Below are 23,717 nucleotides of genomic sequence, written 5' to 3' on the forward strand. Positions count from 1 at the left end.
GCCGGAGGAGCTGACGCTGTCCTTGTTGCTAGAGATATGCTCGGAAGTGGTGGATGTAAGGTATTTTCAAAGCATCAGAAGTCTGGCTTGCAGAGCCTGCTCTTCTGTTCTCTTTCTGGGGCTTTATTACACTGAACGTCAGCTCCTGGCACAGACTGGTATTACTGGATAATTTTTTGTAGCCCAGATTGTCCAGCTAAATGCGTCATGGCCTGCTATCTTTTACCAAGGTCCATTTAGCAGCATGTAGTGCATTAGCTCCAGGTCTGCAGGGTCAGCTGGGCAATAATGCCTCCTTCACTTCAGGGATCTGCACTTGTGACTTTTGGCTGCTCCCAGGGAAAGAAGGGAACAGTAAGAAAATGCAAAGAACTGTAGAAAAATGAAGTAGTCTTTTAAGGTCTTTATGAAGGTCTTCAGGTACGATCATGACTAATAACATAATATATAGTCAGACACCAGGGGCTGCCTGGAAGCAAGTTGCCAGCATCTTGGTAAGGTACAAGGGATGAGAAACAGTGTGAAGAGAGTCTGTGAAGTCAATGACTTATATTGGTTTTGCTGGAGATCAAGAAGCCTGAGAAGGGATGTAAAGAGAGGGATAACACAGTAAAAGGGAGAGCACCCTTTGCACTTCAGGTTGGTTCCATCAAGGCCAAAGGTGCCGTGGAAGATCTCTCATGGAAGTCTCTCCCTCTATGTTTGCTGTGTGGACACACACAAATGCCTATCAGAACTATCATGCAGATTTAGTAATGTTGAAATAATGCTCCCAAAGTGAAGAGAAAGGTCTGAGTGAGGTGGTCATGTCCACAGGGGTACAAAGAAGGGGGTGGGAAGGACTTTGGTGCACCCACATGTTGGAGCCCAACATGTGGCTCAGCCAAGGACTGTGTCCACTCCACAAATTCCCAGAGATTCAGATAAGCTTTACATAAACCTTCATGATTTGGGGTCTTTTTGAAAGGGCTGTCAGAACTGCTTGGTGCTTATAATCACAATTCTTTTGAATCTGAGTCCTTGAAGGGTGCCTTAACAGAGGAACTTGGCAAAGAACCAGTATCTAGGCACAGAGCCGAGCTGCTGCAGCGTGTATCCAGGCCTTTTCCCAGAGGTGGCTCATGTCAGAGGTGGGAGAAAAGTCACCAGAAGTGGAGGGCTACCTTGGAGTCCACCTAGAGAAACAGCCTGTTTATGTCTCCATTTTTCGAAACGATGTGGGACTGATTCTCCTGTTGTTTCCATGTACTTCACAGCAGTCCACAATTGAAATCAATATCCTTCATTGACTTTGATGGATTTGCACGAGGTCAGGAGGGAGACTCAGACTCTGTGCAGCTGGCCTATGCATTATCTTCTCTCACTGTGAGACAAGCCTGTGAGAGACATTCACTGTAAGAGAATCAGAAACTTATCAGTTCTCCACTGGCAAGGCTTTTTGATCTGGTCCTACCCAATCTGAACACTTTGCTCTGATCAGGTACCTTGATCAACACGTCTGGTTGACATCTAGGTTGCAACTGACTGCTTGACATGGAAGGCACTTTGGTAGTTACCTGTCTTAATGGCAAGATTTCCAGTGTAAATTGTAAGCTTTATTTATTTGATTTTGTCACAGAGCAGGGAGGCTATGCAGGGTTTATTCATAAGAATCATTTTAGCAGTGAGTCAAAAAAGAAGTGAATGAATCATATTGACTAACTGAGAACTTTGCTACCTTTCTATGGACACTTTATGTATAAAGAAAAGAGACAATTCTTTGGCATAAATTAGCTGTTACAGCCAATGACTCAGCCACTACTGAAAAATGTCATTGTTGTTATCATTTATAAAGTGCTGTTGATGCAAATGAGGCTTTAGAAGCTTACAAAAATCAAGGCTGTTACCACAAAGAGTCCAGCCCAGACTCAAATCAAGATACCCTTGAAAAACATCTAAAAGAAGTCAGGTTTAAAACAGGGATTGAACAACAAGAGGGTCAAGAAATACAGAAGAAATGCCATGACATGACAAAGCTAAGGGAGGGAGGGAGGAGCCAGTGATGGAGAGGTGCAGGAAAGGACCTGCCTCTTGGGAAAACAGAGCCACATGTGGAGGAAAAGAAACTGATAGAAAATTGATTGTGGCCTTTTCTAGGCTAGAAAACTGCTGGTAAAGAAGGTGGCAAAAGTAAAAGGAGAAATTTCTATTATTTTATTCTGTTTCCCTAGTGAGCTACATGTTGTCTGTGAATTACCATAGCAAAGAGAGGAAACCCACTAGAAATACAGCAACCAGACAGGCTGCTGTTCGGAAGTCTGAAAGAAAGTGGTGTGAGGAATTAATTTCAGACTTGGTGTAAATTATTCAGCTTAAGTAGGTTTGCATTTTGCTGTAACTTAAGCACTGGCACTGCTCGTGGTTTACTCTGTTTGGAGTTTGATTTGTCCATTTACCTCCCCCTGTAGCCCTCGATGTCCAAACACAGTCACGTGCATTCAAGAGTATTATCAAACCATGGTTTTAAGGATGCTGGCTGTGATGGGAATCTGAAATGCAGAATTTGCAGTGTCACCGAACCCATCTCTTCTTCTTCTGATCCCAGGATTGATTCAGAAATAAGACAATAATTGGAAAATTAGATTCATGAAATGCACCCGTGCAACTTCCCAATTTCTGCTCATGTGATTGAAATGTGGTGGTTATTAGAAAAAAGGTGTTTTCATTGCACACAATCTGTTACCAGCTCTATATGCTTTAACTGGGATTTGCAGGTTGAGTAGGGGTCTTTTTGCCTTGATCTTGCCAAAAGCAAGAGATTCTGCAATGTGAGTGTAAAAGGTGGGTGAAGAGTCATCAGATCAGAGATATAAGGGAAAATGTTCTGGGTTTTCTAGGCTCTGTCCCAGGGGCCAGTGCAGAAGTGACCCATCAGGACATGGTAGATTGATGTATAAGAGAAGAAGAATTAATCTTATTCCCTCTTCTTTCCCTGTATCCCATGGCTGTGCTGGGTTCGCAAGGTTAGCAAACTAGAATATGTTCGTGTCAAGGAGAGGAGCAGACATGATTAAGGGACACATGGGAGCAAATATGGGGAGGAAGAAGTTGCTGTTTTTAGAGAACCACTTTTCTGACTAAGTGCACTTTAAGCACAGCTCAAGTCAGGCGTCCTGCAGAAGGTTCAGAGGAGGTTAGGTAAGATCCCATTGCAGATCCAAAGCTGCAACCCTTCTTCTGTGGCTCTTCCAGAGAAAAGGAGAGCTTTCTGCACTGGAGGAAATTTGTAAAGGTGAGTGCAGTGTCCCAGAGTTACCCCCTTGTTAATGCTCTAGCTCACCATCATTGAACTGAAGTCATGAGGCATTCCCAGGTCGGATGTTTTCTGATGTGGTTCATGTGCTATTCAGAACATCAGCGAAGACGAGAGCTTGAAACACATTCTTGTGTGCTAAGACTTGATGTACAAGACAGAAGGTGGAGGACCTGCACAACTCTCCTTCTGTGTCATGCAGCAACATAGTAATCTCAAAACAAGGACTGCAAGATGTTTCATTTAAAACTGGAATTACATCAGTGTAGTGCACTCACATCCTTTCCTGTAGATACAGCATGGCCTTGAATGAGTTCCCATCCTGCTGTCAAGTCTGGTTATTTTCCTGTCAGGTCTCGCTGTGGCTCCTGCATAGGTTGTTCTTTTGAATTGTCTTCTTGGCTTGTTTTTATAAGTTAATGGTACAGGGGGGGAAGGAACAAAAAAAGAGTGGTACTTAACGGGAAGCCAGTTTGCATACACCTTGTCAGCAGGGCTGACTGCAACGCAGCCGAGACAGATTAGCACACCGCTGCCTGCCTAAAACAAATAAAGACCAGCTGTTTATCAGACAGGGCTCAGCCTCCTCCAGGAGGAGGTAAACAGATTTATGCAGATGAACCTCCCAGGTGCCCTTGCAGCACAGCATCTTTCATGGCTACTCGGCCTTCCTTGTGAGTTACAGGCAGGACAGACAAGCCGAGATGCAAGGTTAACACAATAACACAGCCACTCGCAGAGTCCCAGGGCAGTTTGTCATTGCTTTATGTTTAAAGTCCATATTTATTAGTAACGTAGAATTAATCATAGTGCTGATCTCACTGTGAATGGAAGCATTTGATGTAAACTTTGGTACTTTAGGCCTGTTGCCTGAGAAAAAGCAATTTATTGTAACTCAGTTATTATTCCATTTCTGCCTAAAATACTATGAAGCAAAACTTATGGCCATTCAAGGTTGAGAAAAAATTGGAATCAGCAAATGTACTTTTCTGACTCTACATTAAGATTGCCCAGTTGCTGTCAAACTGCTTAACTTCATGAACCTTTTGTTTTTATAACCATCCAAGTTTACTTTAAACCCCTCAGTGCTATGAGTCTGCTACCTCAAAAGGATCTCTCGTTCTTCAGTTTAACTCTGTCTGCCACAATACCTCCTTCAATTCCTCATATAAATTTTCCCTGAATCTTTTCAGGTGACCCCAACAACTTGCTGTGAAACCTGGTCTTGAAGGCAGATGGGATATTATTTTAATAATGGAGACATAATTGCACAGTCTGGATGCCGGCTCCCAGAAACATCTGATCAGTTTATTAACATGTTATTGGGAGGAAGAATTTGGAGATGCAAATTTTGGGGAACACCCTGGGGAGTGCAGAAAGAGAGGTTTGCTTCAGGTCTCATGGTGTTACACTTACTCGAATAGGAAATCATCTCAAACAGCATTGCTGGTTACTCTGAGAAAGTTTCCTTTTTAACTTTATCTCACATCAAAAGGGGCAATTGGGTTGCAATTGCTAAATTTCTGTTGGGATTCTGAGTTTGTTAAAGTGTTCTTGGGCTCCTTTTAATACAAGATCATTTCCCTGCAGCTTTCTTGACTGCTGCTATTCAGGAGACCAAGAATGCAGATACATGGTTTGTCAATACAGTAAATTCTAGGTACTGTGGTGATGAGTGCTATAGAAATGCTTGCCAAGAGTTAAAAAACCCTTTTCCTCTACTCTGTGAAATAAATTGGTGCCATTTGAGCTTTTCTTAGATTAGGATTTTCCTCACCCAAGTGCGTCACTCAACATTTCAACATATAATATTTCAGATTTCTCAAGGTACTCCTTAAACACTCAACTAAACCAGGTGGAGAAGGCAAAGTCCACATGTGATTTATTCTCCCTGGCTGTCACTGCGGATTTAAAACCAAAGTCATTTTGGATGTGCCTACCATCCTGTGCCTTAATGTTACTAATGTTATTAATATTGGTAACAGTTTTCAGTCTATTGAACAATTAATGAAAAGGTCAACAGGAATTCCCTATGGAAGCATCATTCATTACAAGGCCTGTTGGTTATCCAATCTCACAGCATCCATCTTCCTAAGCAAGCAAAAGGGCCAGAAGTGGCAGCTCCGTAAACCTGCCTGTGAGCTCCTAATTAAAAAGCTTAATTGTACGAAAGCCATTAGGATGTTAATCTTCCAATCCATTAGCTTTTTAGTACATTAAGTGGTACCTGTGTTGTTGTGGGGCATATGGTCCCCTGGGTTTATATGGATGCCAATGCGGGAGCCTGGGTGGTAGGAGTTGGTGGCAGATTGTGATCACTGTTAGTGATGCTTCCCTGCAGCCAGTTTGAAACACGGTGTTCATCACCTCCACCTCCTGCATCTGCAGTATCCCAAGGGAAATGCATCTGTGCGAAGGGGGGCATACCTGTATGTGCACATGGAAGAAGTGGTAGAAAAGACTCAAAAGCAGTCCAGTTCGTGAGCAACCAGAGGGAGTGCGAAGTTATGAATGCCCCAAAGTAGGAGTGGAAAGAGGGCACCGTCCCACCTAATGCATTTGCTTGAGGAGAGCTTTTGCTCACCAAGCACTGGAGAAGAGTGTGTAGTTCTCTCTGCACTGCCATGACCATCAGGTTGAAGCTAGGGGTAGTCTTTGCTACCATAGTTATCAAGGGAGGCAGTAAGCTCCATCAAAGGGCAGTTTAGAGAGAAGTTTTGGGTACTGTGCCTCCAGAAATTGCTATGGTGGCTGTGCACATCTACTTGCTTCCACAGTCAATTCCAGGCATTAAAAAAAGCCTCTTTGTATGGCCAGAGGATTGGTGTGAATGTTCTGGTGCCAGAAAGGTGTGTAGAGGTTTGGCAACAAGCAGCTGTGCCTTAGTGTTGTTCCCATAAAAGAGAGTATGGAGACCTCCAGGCTCTCCCAGCAACCAGTGCCATTTAACCATGATGCAGCATTTATGGATCTCCTGCTAGATGCTTATGTACTAGGTGTCTAGTAGCTGCGTAGATCTAGCCCTTATGAATGACCCTGTTAGCTGAGCAAACCAATCTTCATAGGCCTCTGTACCTTTGTTAAATTAGTAGCTATTGCTCTTTTGATTCTTCCTGAAACCTTGGTAGCTATTCTCTGTCAGTCCTCGCTGTCCTAAATGTCAGTGGAAAGGATCATTGAAACTAATGGGTTCACTTTGTCTGTTGTGCCAGTGACTTTATCCTGGGATGACCTTGTTTCTGGGGGAACAGTCGCATAGGAGATGGCTGCAAGGTCAGCGTCTTGCTGTGGGGCAACACTTAGCACTCCCAGCCGGCTCCTGCTCGTGCCTTAAAGTGCATGTGGGTCAGTGGTTCTCCTCCCCTTGGGAATGCTTTGATTTACTGAGGTTCAGCCTCAGAAATCTGCTTGAGTTTGCAGTTAAACTGATTGCAACTGAAATTCAAAATTCAACAGGACCTTCGAATCTCATCTGGCCTGGCATCTGAAGTATGTGACCTCACAGGAGATGAATTATTTCCAGGTTAATTCCAAAGAGATTCAGGTCTTTGTAGCTGATTTTTCCCCAGAGGTTCCTCTCTCTGAGGACAAGCTTGTTGTGAGCTTGCAGAGAGAACATGATAAACCTCAAGTACTCTCCTTGCAGATGTTTCGCATGAGGCGAGCTCCATCCTAGAGATGGCTGTGTTCTGTGGGTGGGTAAGAAGATCCCTCTGGACACTCTTGCAAAGCAATTTCAGTTCCTTTGTGACTTGCTAGAAAATTGAATTAGTTGTTTTCCGTTCCCTGAATTAATTCTGATTCATTCTTCCCTCAACCCTCTTCCTCCCCTCCCTTCAACAGATGTCCAGCATATTAAGAGGAGAGACATCGTTTTGAAGAGGGAGCTGGGAGAAGGTGCCTTTGGGAAGGTGTTCTTGGCCGAGTGTTACAACCTCAGCCCCACCAACGACAAAATGCTGGTGGCAGTGAAGGTAAATCCCAAGGATGAATGGCAGAGAATAGGGCAGGGGCTGGCCGGTGGAGAGAGGCTGGATGAGCCTGCGTGGGAAAGGGAAGCAGGGGAGGGCTGGGGGCCAGGGGCAGAGATTTATCTGATGCCGGAGGTTGTGGTAAATCCACTTAGTCACACAGTTTCAGTGTTTCGCTTCAAGGTTGTCTGTTCTCAGCAATGCCAAAACCTCTCTTCCTGCTGATGCAGCCAGGAGACAGACAAGGAGGAGAAGCTGGTCTGGAAGCTGCAAGCTCCCATGCAGCTGCAGCAGCACAGTGTGGAGTCCCCATCCCCTCTGCAAAGGACTGGGGCCTTCTCTGTCTGGATTTTATCTCTTTGTGGAGCATGCAGAAACCAAAACACAAAAAGGGCCTTAGCAAAAATGAGCACTGAAGAGCTAAGCACAAGTAACCGATTTGCTGCAACGTGGGCAAAGCCATTCTGCTCGGCTTCACTCAGCTCCTGCTTGCCCAGCCACAAATCACTCCTGTTCTGGTGACTTTGAGCCCATGCAAGTTCAGCTTGGCTTGTGTGGTGCTGTTTGCATCCTTGTGAAGGTCTTTATGTGAGCTGTGCCCCATCATGTGGCTCTGAGCAGAGGGCATCCCTCGGTGCAGAAATGTGCTATCCTTTCAAGTGGCACCAGTTAGCAGATGCACATAGTTTAATCCTCGGGAGTTAATTGATGTCTCCTAACTCCTTGGAAGAAGATCTGCTTTTGAACTGATGCTCTACGGGGAGAAAGGTTCCAGCACTCTCTCCAGGAAGCTGGAGGCATTCAGTTACTTGAGAGTTGTTTTAATCATTGGCAGTTCAAGCTTTTTGGGTCTTTTTTAGTTCATTTGTTCCCTTATGCTCTGGCTGTAAACTGCAAGATCGCACCTTTCACCTCTGAGACTGGCTAAAGCTAAGCCAGCACAGCTACCCGTGTGATTAATTGCTTGAGTGTATATCTGGTACCTGCCTTTCAGTGTCAGCCATTCCTTATGCACTCCTACTTTTCAAGTGCCTTCTGAGTTTCATTTGCATGTAGGCAGAAACAGCATCTGAACTTGTTTCTGTTAATTGTTACTATGAGCTTACATCTCCAGAGTGCCTTTCATCCTGCAAGATCATACAGCTCCTGCTTCGGAGCAGGGCCTTCAAATCTTGATTCCTGCCAGCTCTGGAAAGGCAGGCAGGGAAAGAATCCCTTTACTTTAGGCCACATTCTAAGTCTTAGGGGAAGGGGAAAAAAAAAGAAGGAAAGAAAAAAAGGAGAAAGTGAAAAAAAAAAAAGGAAAGAATAAAGGCTTTACATATTGAGATTTGGCTGCATTTCCTGAAGACCTCATGGTCCTGACAGAGGCTGAGAACTACCTCTCCAGTCTCTGTAGCTTAGGGCAGCAGCCGAACACGCTGGTTAGGGCAGCTGAGTCCACAGCTCAGAGTCTGCCCCTGCTCTGCTCTCAGGGGCTCCCTCCAGGGCCGAAGAAAGTGGTTGTGTTACTCGCTCGGTTAAATGGACTTAGATTTTCACTGTATCCAAAGGTTGCAGCCCCGCAGATAAGCTGAGTTTTGATGTGATGGCATAGACAAGCTTCGTGTTTTATTCAGCTTGCTTCTAAAAGCATCCGAAGAAATGCACAAAACCTATATTTAGCAAAAAGTGTTGAGGTTATAAAGTCAAGTACTAGAAATGCTGGAGGCGCTGGTATTCAGGGCATGTCCTCCGAACACGTTTTTCATTTCTCTATGGGATGCTCGACTGTGGTGATCACTCCTGTATCTGAGAGGTCTCTAGATGTGAGTACACTCATTTTCATAGCCTCCCAGCCTCGTGCTGGGGTTGTATCATCCCCGTTTTGCTGAGGACAGATGGAGAAGCAGGGAGACCGAGCCGAAAGATCCACTTGGGGAGATGGCGTTACCGACCTGCCTTTCAAGCCCATGAACAGCAGGTACCAGGCTCTTGCTGAGCCCTGCTGCAGCAATAAACACACGGCACTTGTTCAGACCTGGCCCTGATGCCCCGTGAGAGGAGATTTCCCAGGTATATTGGAACAACTGACACTTCGTGACAAGGGCTGCAACCTGCAGATGCTGAGTGAGTTGCCGGATGTCACACAGGAATCATGTGATGATGACACAAATACAATTCACCCCAAACCATCCTAGGAGAGGCATTCCAGTGGTTTTGCTGAGATATCCCTTCTCTTCCTTTGGTCCTGGCTTTCTTTCCCTGTTCTACCACTTCCAGCTCCGGTTTCCTTCATTTTTAAATGCTTGGCTGTGCAACCTTAGTAATATGGGGCTTTTAATATCTCTTTTTGTTGTTGTTGTGTTATTTACAAACTTACAGTCCTAACACCTTGTAGAAATGATTGTGCATGAAGGAGAGGAAGACTAAACCCACTGCAGCTTTAAATATTACATGCAGCTACAGGAAAAAGGGGAAGAAAAGAGTGATGGGGGAGGGAACTGTTTTCTTGGGGGAAAATTAAGGTAGCATCAACATTATGAAGATAGGAAATAACTAAAAGTAATTGGGTGCCTGAGATAAGGATGGATGCTTTGCCATCTGCAACGTGTAACTAACATCCATCTAAATATTTCTAGTCAAGCTATTCCAGAAGACATAGAATTAATATAAAATCATGCCATGTGACTAGGAGTTTAGGTACAGAAGGAGGAGATGAGGCCATGTCCTAAGCCTCACAGCAGATCTGTTCCAAGGGGAAAACCACCTGCTCTGGAGGACTCATTACTTCTGTGCAGGCATCGCACCCAGCAGTGCCATGGACCAGCCGGAGGTGCATTAGCAGTGTGCTGCTCCTTCCTCTAGGCACAGCTTTCTGATGCTTAACATCCCTTTTTGCATGTAAATTGGAGCCTGCACCTCCTGGCGCCACCTCTCCCGTTGGCATGGGGAGAAGGAGGCAGGTGTGTTTGTGTGCAGGTAATGGGGGAACTACCCAGTGCCCTCACCACTGAAGAGGAACCAGTGCACAACAGATTGAATCTGAGGATAACTGGAACAAGCTGCTTTGAATCCTTTTTGATACCTGTTAGGCTTCATAAAGCTGGGGCTGGTACTAAATAGTCCAGGCATGTGGAGGATGAGCAGGGTATAACTGAGACCCAGCAACTTAAAACCAGGATTTCCCCTTCATTTCTTTTACTGTTTGCAAAGGCTGTGCTGATTCTCATGGCCATCCCATCTTGTCAAATGTTCTGGACTTCAAGTTTTTCACTAAGTGCCCTCCCTTGCTACACTGGGAAGACAACACACTGCTTTCAAACTAGCTATCCAATGTCACTGGCCAATAATGCATGGACAAGCCAGACAACACTGGGAAACTCTTCCACAACAACATCTTCATAGCGACTTTGGGCTGGTCCACACAGCCTGGAGCCTGAGAGATACCTGGCAATAGCAAAGTGGTGTGCTCAGGTGTGGAAGATGAGATATTCTCAATAAGGGCACTGATTTCAGCATCACTCTGCCAGGGGAGCTGTTATAAACAGCAGGGAATAAAACCATGGTTTTAAAAATTATGAGAAAAGACTTGGCAGTGTCCTTCTTCAGAGGCAGTTTGAAAAATCCACACAATAACTGCACAGCCAGGCAAATCCATCTTCTGAATAAAGGCACTGAAGTCAGCTCTTTCAAAATAAAAGACAGATAGCAAGGACCGGCTGGCTCAGGAATTTAATAATAATGAGATATGAAGCCATTCACCCCTAGGTCACCAGTACAAATCCTGCCCAAGCTGGGAATAATTGGAAGCTATTACCCTCTGAGGCATGTTTGCTCCTGCCTGGGAAATGAGTTGGGGAACCTGATCTGTCTGTAACTACATAAACGAAACACTGAGATGGTGCCACCAGCACCTACCAGCAACCAACCAATGCAACTGGGCTGGTGGCAGCTGTTCCTCTCCCTGCCCTTCCTCATCAGCTCCTCTGTGACGCTGCCTCCCATTTGATCTGGTTTTGCCCCTACCTGAGCCCACCCTGTGTGTATCCATGTCCCTTTTCCAGGCGCTGAAAGACCCCACCTTGGCAGCCCGCAAGGATTTCCAGAGGGAGGCAGAGCTGCTCACCAACTTGCAGCACGAGCACATCGTCAAGTTTTATGGCGTGTGTGGTGATGGCGACCCGCTCATCATGGTCTTTGAGTACATGAAGCATGGTGACCTGAACAAGTTCCTGAGGTATGTGTGAAGGAGGGCTCAGGAGATGCTGTACAACCTCTCCACAGTCTCACTGTGGCTCTGTAGTGCACCAGTGAAACATTACCAATTGGATGCTGGTGGGAATAGTTATGAGAGCCAGCTGTTCCAAGGACAGCTTGTAGGAGATGATGGTGCTCCCCAGATTTGGTGCTTTATTTGCCCTACCCCAACATTTCCTCTTAGGTAGTCTCAGGGATGATCCCTGTGAGCTATGGAAACCAGACTTCTCCTACCCCCGCAGATTTGAAGCTGCATGAAGTGTGGCTGCAATCCCTGTAGAGGTAGAAGGACATAAAGCCATGGCTGTCAGCAGCTCAGAGTCCCATACACCTGGCAAAGCCATGCCCTGCTGAAGCAGGAAGGCCACTAGCCATCGTCCCCCATGTCACCCAACTCCTGGTTCAATAGCACAAAACCCAAAATATTCCTTTGAGAAATCTGCTGGAGTTCTTGGTCTGATTAAATGAGAACTGATCTCTAGTTCTTGTTCCGATATTCAGGAAAGAACTGGGAAATGTTGGAGGTGGTGCTGTGGAGCCCATCTCGGGTCCTTGTTCCCTAAGCCTCATCCACAGAGATCCTGACTGAGATGCAAAATACCCTAACCTGTGGCACCACACTACTCCAGAAGCTAGACAAGGCCTGACAAAGTGCTCTAATTGCCTTCCTTGCCTCTGGAGAGATGCAAATTCCTGGAGCCTCCTTCCCCAAGTCATCATTCAACCATTTCATCAGCATGACGCAGAGCATTTGTGTGCCCTGAATCTGCCAGCATTGGGGGGCAGGGAGCAACTGTGGAGGATGTTTGTGGTGCTGTTCTCTCATGAAACAGGAATTACACTGTGAAACCTGTGCGCAAGTGGAGTGGTTCTTACCCTTGAAATAATTAGTAGGTTTATTTCCCAGTATTTAGAAAATTGGACCCTTGATATTTTTCTGTTTTGACTGCTAAGTGTGAGCGTGATTGCAGCAGAAACAAGAAGCTCGAGCACAGCAGGTTGAGATGTGGGGTTGGGATACACTTGGTGTTTATTTTTCCACCATCACAGTCAGTTTCTGACCAGGAGACACAGGTCCTTCCCTGAGGTTTTCATTTCTGAGCAATCACCTACACCAGAATTACTATGGGGAAGGACCTCAAAGGTCTCTTCTTTCCTCTGCTAAGCAGTGCCAACCTGTCTGCAGCTCCCAAGGGGCTTTTGCAGGGCAGTGGCTGAGCTGGCAATATCCCTGCATTGATTTCCCTCCTCATTTTGGCATAGTTGTGGGTAGACTGAATATGATGTTTATAGCTCTGTCTCTGTCTCAGCCTCTGGATAGATGACATCCTTGGCAAGGTAGGACAAGTGAAGGCTGATGCTACACTAGCTTAGCAGAGCTCCTCAGAGCCATGTTCAAGGGGGAGCTGGCTTGGTTACTCTAGGAGTCTCTCTTGTGGTACCCTGTCTTGCAGGGGGTCAGCAACCTCCCAGCAGCAGTAGCAGGTTGAACTGTGCCTACCGGCATGAAATCATGCATTGGGCTGAAATGGTGTTTTAGTGCAGACTGGAGATGCAGTGTTAAGGACAGTGCCTCAGCCTCATGGCTGGAGGAAGGCAGTCTAAAAAACAGCACAAGAGCCCATGTTCTTGAAGTGCTTCCCAAGGAAGAGCAGGAAATTGACCCATCTTTTTTCCTGGCAGAACCATCAACCTTATTCTCCTTAGAGAAAGAAGAGACATTACAGCGGAGGCATAGCCTCCTTCACTGCTCTAGATGACCTCCTAAACAATATAGTCCATAACAGTCTCTCTTACTGTCTCAAAGAGATGTCTTGTGCCCACTGCCAATGGAATTGCTTCATACTACAGTATGCCCGAAGGCTGAAACCATGCTGGAGCTACAGACCCCCTCACCTCCATGTCCCAGCCCTGCTCTTGAACATGTCTGAGAAACACTCCTGCCCCAGGAGGCCAGGGCTTGTCCCAGTGTCACTGGAGAAGAAAGCTTGTTATGTTATCTTTGGCCTTTATGAAGGAAAATAGACTTTCCAGATGTGTGGTCCCTGACACTGCAGCCACTCATCTTCCAGCTGCATTTAGCTGCCAGCTTCTCCTCATCCAGCTATAGAGCAAGCAGCTACAAGCTCCCTCTTTGCATGTAAGTGTGTGATAGGCAGTGAAATCCCTTAGTGTCCCAAAGGAACCTGGATTTTGGGACAAGGGAGCTTATACCCAGCAACGCAAGAACTCAGAAAGCCTAAGGGGGCATACGGAAAGATAGTCTTGGCCTTTGTTTGTCAGGTGAGCTATCTGCTGGTGGGAAGCTCTGGAGGACCGGGGCTATAAGGGGGTCAGAGACAGTTGGTGCTGCAGGAGTGCCTGGCATTGTGACATGATTCACTCAGCCCACAGCAGGAGATGGTTGCTCCCAGGCACTGGAGGCCAGGGATGCTGGGAATCTGTATGAGACACTCAGATGGACTCTTCCCAGTTTAACTGCAGAAATTGGAAAAGCAGTAAAATGGAAAAAGCTCAATTTAGACCCAGTTTCCTAGAGAAAAGCACAATAAATTCCCCTAAGTGGTGTTAGACTTTTGTGTGCTTCTGAGAGAAGAGAGAATTTTACTGGTCAGTAAAATCAACTGGTGTGGCAAGGGGAAGCACTAGGATCAACACCTACCATTGCTGGTGGTGCAACAACTGATCCTGCTGTTTGCACAGGGGGAGAATGCAGTACCCTGGCTAATACAAAAGGGACAGTGAAAATATCCTGCCATGGAGAAACGGAGGCATTGCTCTCCAGGGAAAATGGCATTCCAAGGACTGGTGCATGCAGGGGCTGGAGACTGCTTCCTGGCACACAGACCTGCTGCTGGGGGTCTGCAGCAACCACCTTCCCTCTGGACTCACTGGATATGCCCATCACTTCCTCCCTGTCCTTCTGTCACTGGTTTTCTGGCTTTCATTTTCTGTCCATGACAGCAGCAAATCTGAAGTAGGGATATTTGCATTTTGGCTTTACAGACCCTACATGCAGTCTACAGTAAGTCATGGCCTTTTGCTGTTAACTCAGACAGGCAATAGATTTTGTTAGAAAAGTTGCAAATTCTCATGATTTTGTGTCCACCCTCCCAGTGCAGCAGCCCCACAGTTGGATTGTCTTGGGACAAAACAAGGAATTTCAGCAGAGCAAGCTAGAAGGGTGATTTTCTTCCCTATGTTGACAAAACCCTCCATCATTCCATAATGGAAAAAACGCCCAAGAGCTCTTTAACAGAGGATCCACCCAATTTTATGACCTCTCTGTAGAGCTGAATTAAACCTTTTTTCCCAGGAAAAGATGGGCAGACCCTTCTCATATTCCCTGTAGGTTTCTTGACACAACTTAATGTACTAATATCTCACAAATGTTTTGATACTTCTTTCTTCTGGACTAGAACCATGTGGGATGGAGAAAGGGAGGGAGAGAAGTGTATTATATAGGACATACCGAGATGTGTCCTACATAGTAGGATGTATAAAGAGCCAGTGAAATAAAGATGTTGGCTGACCATTTTTAAACATTACCTGTTCCTTTCAGACACGTTTTTTTGGGGGCCATTATTGTATCTGAAAAAGGTGGCAGTAATGAGACAGTAATATATCCCTCACTTCTCACCTAGGGATGTTTACCTTTGATGACAACAGGTATCAGCTGCAGCTAAATATGGTGTAACTGCAAGGCAGGACTGGTACAAACCTGTCCAGCACAGTTTTAGAAGCTATTGTTTGCTCTGCTTTGCTGTTTTTAGCTAACCTTCTCAGTCCTGGCTCAGCTTCACCTACTGTTGACATCTGTTGTCACCACCAAGTAACGTCCTGGGGTAAACCCATCTGTGGGCTGTTTAAGTAAGACAGCAAGCAGTCATTTCATACACTCTTCTGCAGCTCCTCTTTGCCCTCAGCAGTCCTTCCAGTATGCTTCCACCATCCCCACAAGCCTCTGAGATGCCTGCAGCAGCCCCAGCCTTGCTGCCTGCAGTGCTGCTCCCAGCCAGCTCGTCCCACATTCACTGCAGCATTTCCCACTCCTGGCTCCTCAGCACTCACTTATGGAGTTCCTCTTCTCTTACAGTAGTACTTTCTAACAGGACGGGACTTTCAGAGCCATGTTCCCAGTGGCAGGGCAGCAGCATATAGCTGCAGAGGGGGGCTTTGAAACACTATCTCTTGAACCCCAAACGCTAAAGGGATGCTAATCCCTTTGGTGCACCCTCAAAGACAACAGAGAATTAGGGAACAGAGAGGAAGGAGAGAACAATTTGGATATTGTTGTGTGTTGTTCAGTCCCATATCAAGAAGGAGGGAAGGCTCTGTGTATGTAGTTTCAATTTGTTATCTCTCTGGGGGGTTACTGCTAACGACGGGTGAAATGCCAAGAATGGCTTCAAAGAGAACAGTGTGAAAGCCTCAGAGGAAATGCTGTACTGTATCTTAGTCACAGCAAAATCCCTAAATATGAGGGCTTTTGTTATTCCACCTTCACGTAGGCTACCACAGGGTGAGCTCTACCAGGGGAAGAGACATCACAGAGGGAGCAAGGCAAAGACAGGCTTGGTACACAGTGAGGAAGGGGACTGAAAATGGGACAGGACAGGAATGAGACTGACCTTAAGTCCTGCATTTACAATGCATTTGGTTCAGCAGAATATTTCCTTTTGTTGCCCAGGATGTTCTCTGCATCTGCTGACATCCAGGTGTAACCTTTGGACTTGTGCTCATGCATTCATAGTTTGCAGTACCTGTGTTACCTATGGGATAGCTTAGGGTATAAAAAGGGGTTTTCCAAGGATGAAGCTGCTGGTGTTCCTCTGAAACCTTTCCCATGATCTCTGGTTGTATTGGTGTCTATCAGAGGGTGGCTGGTTGGTGCTATGGTGTTCGGAGGAAATTGAGGAGGCTGTTTGGGATTAATAAAGAGACGAGGTAGCAAGAATATGATGGCTGTGGAAAAAAAAAAAGGGTGATACTTCTACTTCTGGGAAGGTTTCCAAAGTATAAGAATTAACTGGAGCAAACATGTAAATACTCATTAGTTTTGCATAGATCTTGCCAGAGAAGAATGTCCATGTTGCACCAAGCCAAAAGTCCCTCTGTCTTGGCAGTCTCTATCTTATCTGTGGCCTCCACCCCAGCAGGAACAGCGACTGTGTGGGATTCCCATCTCCTGGTCACTTTTGAGACCCAACTTGATGCTTTTTGCTTCTTCCTCCCTATAGGGCACATGGCCCAGATGCTATGATCCTCGTGGATGGGCAGCCTCGACAAGCCAAAGGGGAGCTAGGGCTATCCCAGATGCTCCACATCGCTAGCCAGATCGCCTCTGGAATGGTGTACCTAGCCTCCCAGCACTTTGTCCATAGAGACCTGGCCACAAGGAACTGCTTGGTCGGAGCCAACCTGCTGGTGAAGATTGGAGACTTTGGGATGTCAAGAGATGTCTACAGCACTGATTACTACAGGGTAAGGCAGATCCAGAGGCATTCTGATGCTCAGAGCAAAGGGAGACTAGGAAATGTTATAGTAAACCAGGTTTTGGAGCTCTTAAACTCGCTTGTTACTCCCTCATTAAAACCTGCGCACAGATGTCAATCAGGCATGCCTAAACCACTGTCCTTACTCCTTTTCAGGTCTGGGCATGCTTGTAGTTCAGACATCCATGCAGATGCCCACACACAGAGCTCTCTGTGATACCCCAGCACACAATCATATGCTTTGGTATGGCTCTAAAGTCATCCCATTCTTCCTTCCTATTTTTCTCCCTGTTTTTTAAAGGCATTGATAAATTGAAAGTAATCCAAAGAGATTACAAAGACTACAGGCTATAACCTCAAGTGTTAGATTAAAGAAACTGAATACAGGGACCAAGAGAGAAGGCAACTGAAAAACTGACTGATAAGCGCATAAAATACGGAAGAGGAAAAAATAGACAATTTAGGTGCAACCTTAAAACATTTTTTTCCAGCAGGGTCATCCTTTAGGCAATGGAATAATTTGCCAGAGGTAGGTTGCCCAGTGGCTGTCATTAAAGAAGTTCAGGAAGCAGCTAGATAAAAATGCCTGGGTTTAGTGCAGAGGCTAATCCTGCACTTGTCTCTAGGGATGGAGTCAGAAATGCCTTTCCAGCCTTTTCTTCTGTGATTTGTGCTCGTAATGTCCCCTGTCTCGCACACTCCCTTTGTACCTGTCTGCACTGCCCTGTCTGTCTGGACGGCAGCCTCCCTGGGGGGACAGCGTGTTTCTCACTATTCTCACCATCAGCTACAGGAGAGGCTGTGATGTGCGAAGCGTTTGAAGCACACTGGAGTAGACACTTGTTGCTGGGCCATCCACCAGCAGGGAAGGGCTTTTCAGGCTAAAGGAGCAGTGGTTTCTATCCTGATGTTTGGACTAAAGCTGGTTTATTTCTGGTTACAACATGGATGTTTGGCTTTGAGGATAATTTTTATCAGCTACCTGAGAAAGGGTTGACCTATGGTCTTGATCTGATTCAGAAGGTTTTTCTTTAAGTGACAGGCAGTTGCCAAGTGGAGTTACTGTGTTGGGGAGGAGGAAAAATGTGATCAGATTTCTGCTGAGACATATCACCTCTCCCAGCCCAGGATGTTGGCTTATCACTAAGTTTAACTACCAGTGAGGGAACCAGTGTTCACTGTGCAGCATTGAAGTCCATGTTGGGAAGAAGTGTTGGTGCAGTTACTGGGCAGTGATGAGGGAAGAGATGTGGCTATGGTCCCATCACTGCTGAAACTTCAGGAAAGAGTAAATAGGAAAGAAAGAGCCCAAGGGAGGATGAGAAGCAGCCCATGCGATTACCCGTGTTCTTGCCTACTTCTTTTCACTCAGCCATGTTAGACCCATCCCAACCACAATCCCTGTCACACCGCTTGAGATGATCCCAGCTGAGCTTGTGTGCCTGCAGCACCAAGCACACTCTGTGCAATGGGAGAATTTGCTGCTATTGACAAATGAAGGCTGGAAGGGCCCCCAAAAAGCAAGAATTGAGATGGTCTCCACAGGCCAGTTTGTTGTTGTGGGGGTTTTTTGTCTTCTCTGTGGTGGTGGTGTCCTGTAGACCTCATCCTGTCTGTGCAAATGCTTTGCTGAGGACTGCTCCGTGCTACCTTGTGCAGTGTCTTAAGATGTTTTGGTGGACTTTTCTCTGCTAACACAAATTGCAGTGTGTGACCAAAGTGGTGTCTAGTTATCACCTGTTTACCAGCACAGGAGCTGAGCTTCAGACTAACAGAGCCTTTTGTTCATAGTCGATTCTGTTTTCACTGACTTTTAGTACTTTAGGACTCCTGATCAGCAAGTCCATGCTCTGCATGCATGAAGACCTTTTCTTTGTTACAGTCTGAAGAAGGGTCCTAGCACAATAAGGACTGTGCATTGCGCATATTTACATTGTTGGCATGGGGGGCAAAGGGTTTATGTGATTTGCCCATCCAGGTCAAAGCAGGATTCAGTGGCAGAGCTGGGAAGCCTGTCCATATTCCCCCCCAGCAGAAGTCCAGGGACCATGAAGGACCTGGACCTTCATCCGTCCTCCAGCCACAGCCCAACCACGCTCCTCCCAGCATATGTAAAGAACCAAGATAGGTTCATTTCTCAGTCTCCTTCTCTAATCACTACCTTGTGGGATGTGTTTACCAGGAGCTGATCTCACTATTCACCCTTCGCTTGCACGTACAGTTGTGTGGCAGACTGTCCTTCCCTATCCACCACTGCCTCGTACCTCTTCTCTACCTTGCCTTTGCACAGCACCATGCGTTCATTCTCGCAAGAGCTGGCAAGAACCTTGCTGTCTCTGGATTGGGAGATCTATTTGGTTCTGTATGACAACCTGCACTTACAAGTTCCCTGCAAACAAGAGTAGTCAACATTTTGAACAGAAACATACTTGTGACTATAATGAAGCCACATGGGTCTCATGTGAATTGGTTGCATTAGACTTGACTTTAACTCTGGTACAAAGCAGCAGTCACTTTCTTCTACAAACGTAGGTGAGGAAAGCAGTATGGCTTCACAACAGTTGTGCATTTGTGCTCTGTTTCTGTACTGTACTGTGTCATTTTCTGGGAACACAGGGAAGGATTCTACCTCAAAGCTGACACAAAGTGACAGGTCTGAAGCAGGTTCGCATCGGTCTGCCAGGTCCCCATGTTTGCTCGTGCCCAGGTTCCACGAGCACAGATAACTGGGCATGTGGATATGCGTGTTCCAGGCTGAGGATTAGCTCCCAGCCGTTTCCTTTCTTTCTCATTTTTAATCTTTAAAAACAAAGAAAGAACACCATCTGGCTCCTGCATTTGTGGGATGCAATAGTGCTTTAATAAAGGTGAACTGCTTAATTTCCTGTTACACATTTGGATACAGAAAACAAACATTAGTGTAACAAAAGCAGCAGAGAGGCTTGTTTCTCCCCTCCACAAGGCTTTCCATGTTCTGCCTGAAGACAGGTGCGTCCTTTTCCTTGTGCATCACAGAAGGATTCCATCAGCTATTACCTTTAAACCTTCTTTTAACAAGACAGGATGGAGAGATGGCTGTGGAGGTGTAGGTGGTGGGGAGAGGTGAAACAGCATCTGATTACAAAGTGGAGAAATGTGGAAGGACTGGGGAGATGGGGAGAAGTAACCCATCTTCTGTGTGAAGAGTAAAGGCAGGGGTGCTGAAGAAGCTTTTCTGTGATGTGTTGTGTAACGTGCTGTGTAATCTTTGGTGTGGGTCTCTGTGGGAAGGCGGGATGGAATATATCCATATCGGAGAGAAAAGATTTGGGCGGATTTCATTTTCCTTGTTGTTTTCTTTAAAAAGAACCTGTGTGAGCAGGGGATTTTTTTTAGGTCTGACTCAGTGACAGCAGGTGGTGGGATGCTGCAAGTCGGGGTCACTGCTTCAGCCACGTGTGGCATGGAGACTGCAGCAAGTCAGGCTCATGGTACTGCACAGTGCTGCCCATTGAGCTGGAAGCTGTCACAGTGGCTGGAGGGGTTGTCCAGAGCTGGAGGTATCACCAACGCTGGACTTAGCACCTCCAACTGCTCTTCCACCCAGCAGAATGCGGTTTGGTTGCTACAGAGCCCTTCTGTGGCTCTGGATTCACCTGAGCTTCAGTAAAATCCAGATCGTTTTCCTTTTGTCCATCAGAATGTGTATTTCAACTCCAAAACAAAATCATGTGGCAGCCGCCCAAGGAAAGGACGTTATTTCTTCATCTTTAGAATAGAACACTGTATTAAATCATAGTCAGCAGCCCTTAATAACTTCCAAGATAATGTCCTGACATGGGAGGGACATCAGCAGTGAAAACACATGTTGAGTAGAGGAAGGATTTATGTAGGCATTGAACCTCATTAAGACATCCCTCTGTCCAGATCTCTTATGTCCTACCCTTCTGGCATCCTGCCCCACTCCTGGGCTGAGCTCGAAACCTCTTGGGGATTTAGCTCCATCCTTTCCCAGAGGTCTGACCTGCGTGTTCTCCTGGTCACAGTTCATCAAGCAGAGGACACCTGCTTGGCAAAAAAGAAGAGACATGCAGGGTCTGCAAAGGGTTCTAAAAATATTTTTCTATTTCCATCAGCACAGAGCTAAACATAATAACAAAACTGCCCCCTGTTTCTCTGTCCTCGCTATTATGGAGCATTGTTTGGATCTGGGAGAGACAAGGTTTGCAGGAGGAAGTAATATCTTTTAATAGAACATCTGATATTGTTGGAAGGGGGGAAAAGAATGAATTTTAGGCTCACAAGCCCTCTCTGAGCTCTTCTTTTGTTGTTTGTTTTTCCCAGCAGTATCAGTTGGTTTAATAAAAGATAAATATCTCTTCCTATGAACCTTGGCTCTCACATCCTTAGACCATCAGGACCAAAACAACATTTCTGCTATGACTTTGGCCTCAGGTCAGTGTTCTTTAAAAAGCCTAGGACCCTTCTTCCTCTGAAGCATGAGGGCTCACTGTGTAAACATTTTCTTTCTTCTCTTTCTATAAAATGGCCAGCAAAACCCCCAGATTGTTTATAATTTTCAGTACCCATTGTCAGGCTGCTTTCTGATGCCCATCTTCCATCTAGTCCGTCTCTTACTTTAGTTCTCTGGAGTTCAAGATTGTTTTCTTTCTCCTGGCTTCAGTCAGTTATTTATCCAGTGAAGTTTCCATGCAAGTAATAGATCACTGCGGTTTAGCAGCTGCCTGGGTCGTGCTCCTTTGGAGGCTCATTCAGCATGGTAGATAAGACTAATAGACAAGCCTTACATTGAAAGCAGATTTAGTCTGACCCACAGTCTCCTAGAAAAATGGTCCCTAAGTGATCACACCGTCGTTGAATGGTGCTCTCTTCCCACCAGCTTTGATCTCTCTCTGCAGAGATTTAGCTCTTCTCTCCCACCAGCATTGTTTGTGCACCCTTGCCAAGGCCCCTTAATGCCCATGTGTATCCTTCAACTGTACAACACTCACTTCAGTGTCTCAATGCTCTCTTTGTTGCTGTGCTGTCTGTCTCATGCAGCATGTTTACAGTGTGGGAGATGGATTCTAGCACAGGGAAGTTGCTGCCGAGCCCTGTTAACACCAGGAAGGAGCCCAGTGATGAAAGTGCTAGTGCTCTGCACCATCGCCTATGAAGGGGAATGCCAACAGGAATGTCTACCTGAGATATGGTACCAACTCAGTTTGCAGGGAGAAAACCACTCTGGTTTTACAATAGACCTGATGTATGCTGGCAGAAGTAGCCAGCTCCACACAGAGAGCCAGGCTCCATGCACCCAGACAGTGTGCTCAGGCTCTGCTTTAGTGCTGATGGATGGAGGAAGGCAAACTCAGTCCCTGCCCATGCTGACTGTTACGTGGGATGTTGTGTACATGGTACAATGTGTGTGCTACATTCAGCTTCCAACATCAGTACTGTTCCCAGCACCTAAGAGCCATACAGATGCTAAGCAGCTGAGTGTCACCTTTTGTCTCTTCTACCCCTTCTCTGAGGTGAAATGTATAATGTGCTACTCTCTTTTCTGCTTGGGTGTTGGGAAGGTTTCATATCTGTAAATGTATGTGCAACTAAGGAAAGGACTTAAAAGTAAAAAGGACTTTCATTTTCTCCTGTACTAAGTGGGAACCTGGAAAACACGTCTTGCTTTGTCATACCTGCATAAGTAAGGCAAAAATGTCTCATAGTGACCTGGAGATGTGACCTGGAGACCCCTAGTACTGATAGAGATGAGCCAGCCATGCAGAGCTGTAGTCTTGCTATGTGCAGGAGCTGAAGTCTGCTGTTTAAAGCATCAGTTCACCCCATGTCTCCCATCACCTCAACCCCTGATTTGTTATTTCTTTCCTTGCTTTCATTGCCACCATTCCTCCTAGATGACACCTCTATGCACCATGAGGTGTAGAAGGCTCATGCCATGGTGCCTCTCAACTTTCCTGACTTGTGTCTGGGGCCAAAGAACCCATTTCTCCTAATTTGCAGTAGGGCTGTAACAGGGGAGGTGACGGAATTGCTCAATGTGGGTGCGTGGGTTAAGTGTCTCTGTGCCTGTCCTGGTGTGTTGTGCGTGCAGGAAAAGTCAGTGTGATATTGAACGTGTTGGTCTTTGATATCTCTGTGGCTTCTATAAAAACCTCTGCAAATTGAATTCGTGGCACAGTTCCTTATCTCCTGAAAGGAAGATGTAACAGCATCATCTTGTGTTTTAGCCAGACATGTTTGCCTCAACACTTCCCCATTTCTACACTGAGGGAAAAACAAATGTTGAGGGTTTGTTTTTTTCTCTTCCTTCCTCCTGCTTGAAGCATTGAGAGCCCTTCACACAAAACAGCTCAAGTGCAGAAGAATTAATTGGGCCAATTAGATTGTGTTGTATTTCTGGCATTTTCTCAGAAATGGTAATTGCCCTAATTCTCCACCCTGCCAAGACCTCCACTCGCACCCTGTTTCCCCCCTTCCCTTTTTCCTCACTGTCTACCTGTCTTTCTCCTGCTTGAGTTGCTGTTTTCATGCTGTTGCCATTTATTTCATTCCATTAATGAGAGGGATGTGGCAGGTGAAGAGCTCTCACAATCTGGTGACATCTTCTTTGAAACACAGACACAAAAGAGCCGTTTGTTGGAGGGAAATGAAACCTGCTTGCTATGGTACTTCACCTCCAGCCTCACCTCTTCTCCAGCTCAGGATATGTTACCGCTGCAT

At 46.0% G+C, this 23,717-nt stretch overlaps 1 protein-coding gene across 3 annotated transcripts in view; it reads left to right on the plus strand.

Moving 5' to 3' along the window:
• NTRK3 (neurotrophic receptor tyrosine kinase 3) overlaps window positions 1-23,717 on the plus strand; it is a 205,736-nt gene that overhangs the window by 156,741 nt on the left and 25,278 nt on the right. For all 3 annotated transcript variants that reach the window (XM_080626561.1, XM_080626563.1, XM_080626562.1), the window contains 3 exons: window positions 7,136-7,266; window positions 11,310-11,482; window positions 16,743-16,986. In XM_080626561.1, coding sequence (XP_080482687.1) covers window positions 7,136-7,266; window positions 11,310-11,482; window positions 16,743-16,986 — 548 coding nt within the window. The remainder of the gene's footprint in view (window positions 1-7,135; window positions 7,267-11,309; window positions 11,483-16,742; window positions 16,987-23,717) is intronic.

The sequence above is a fragment of the Psittacula echo genome, assembly GCF_963264785.1.
Source record: "Psittacula echo genome assembly, chromosome: 10".
NCBI lineage: Eukaryota > Metazoa > Chordata > Aves > Psittaciformes > Psittacidae > Psittacula > Psittacula echo.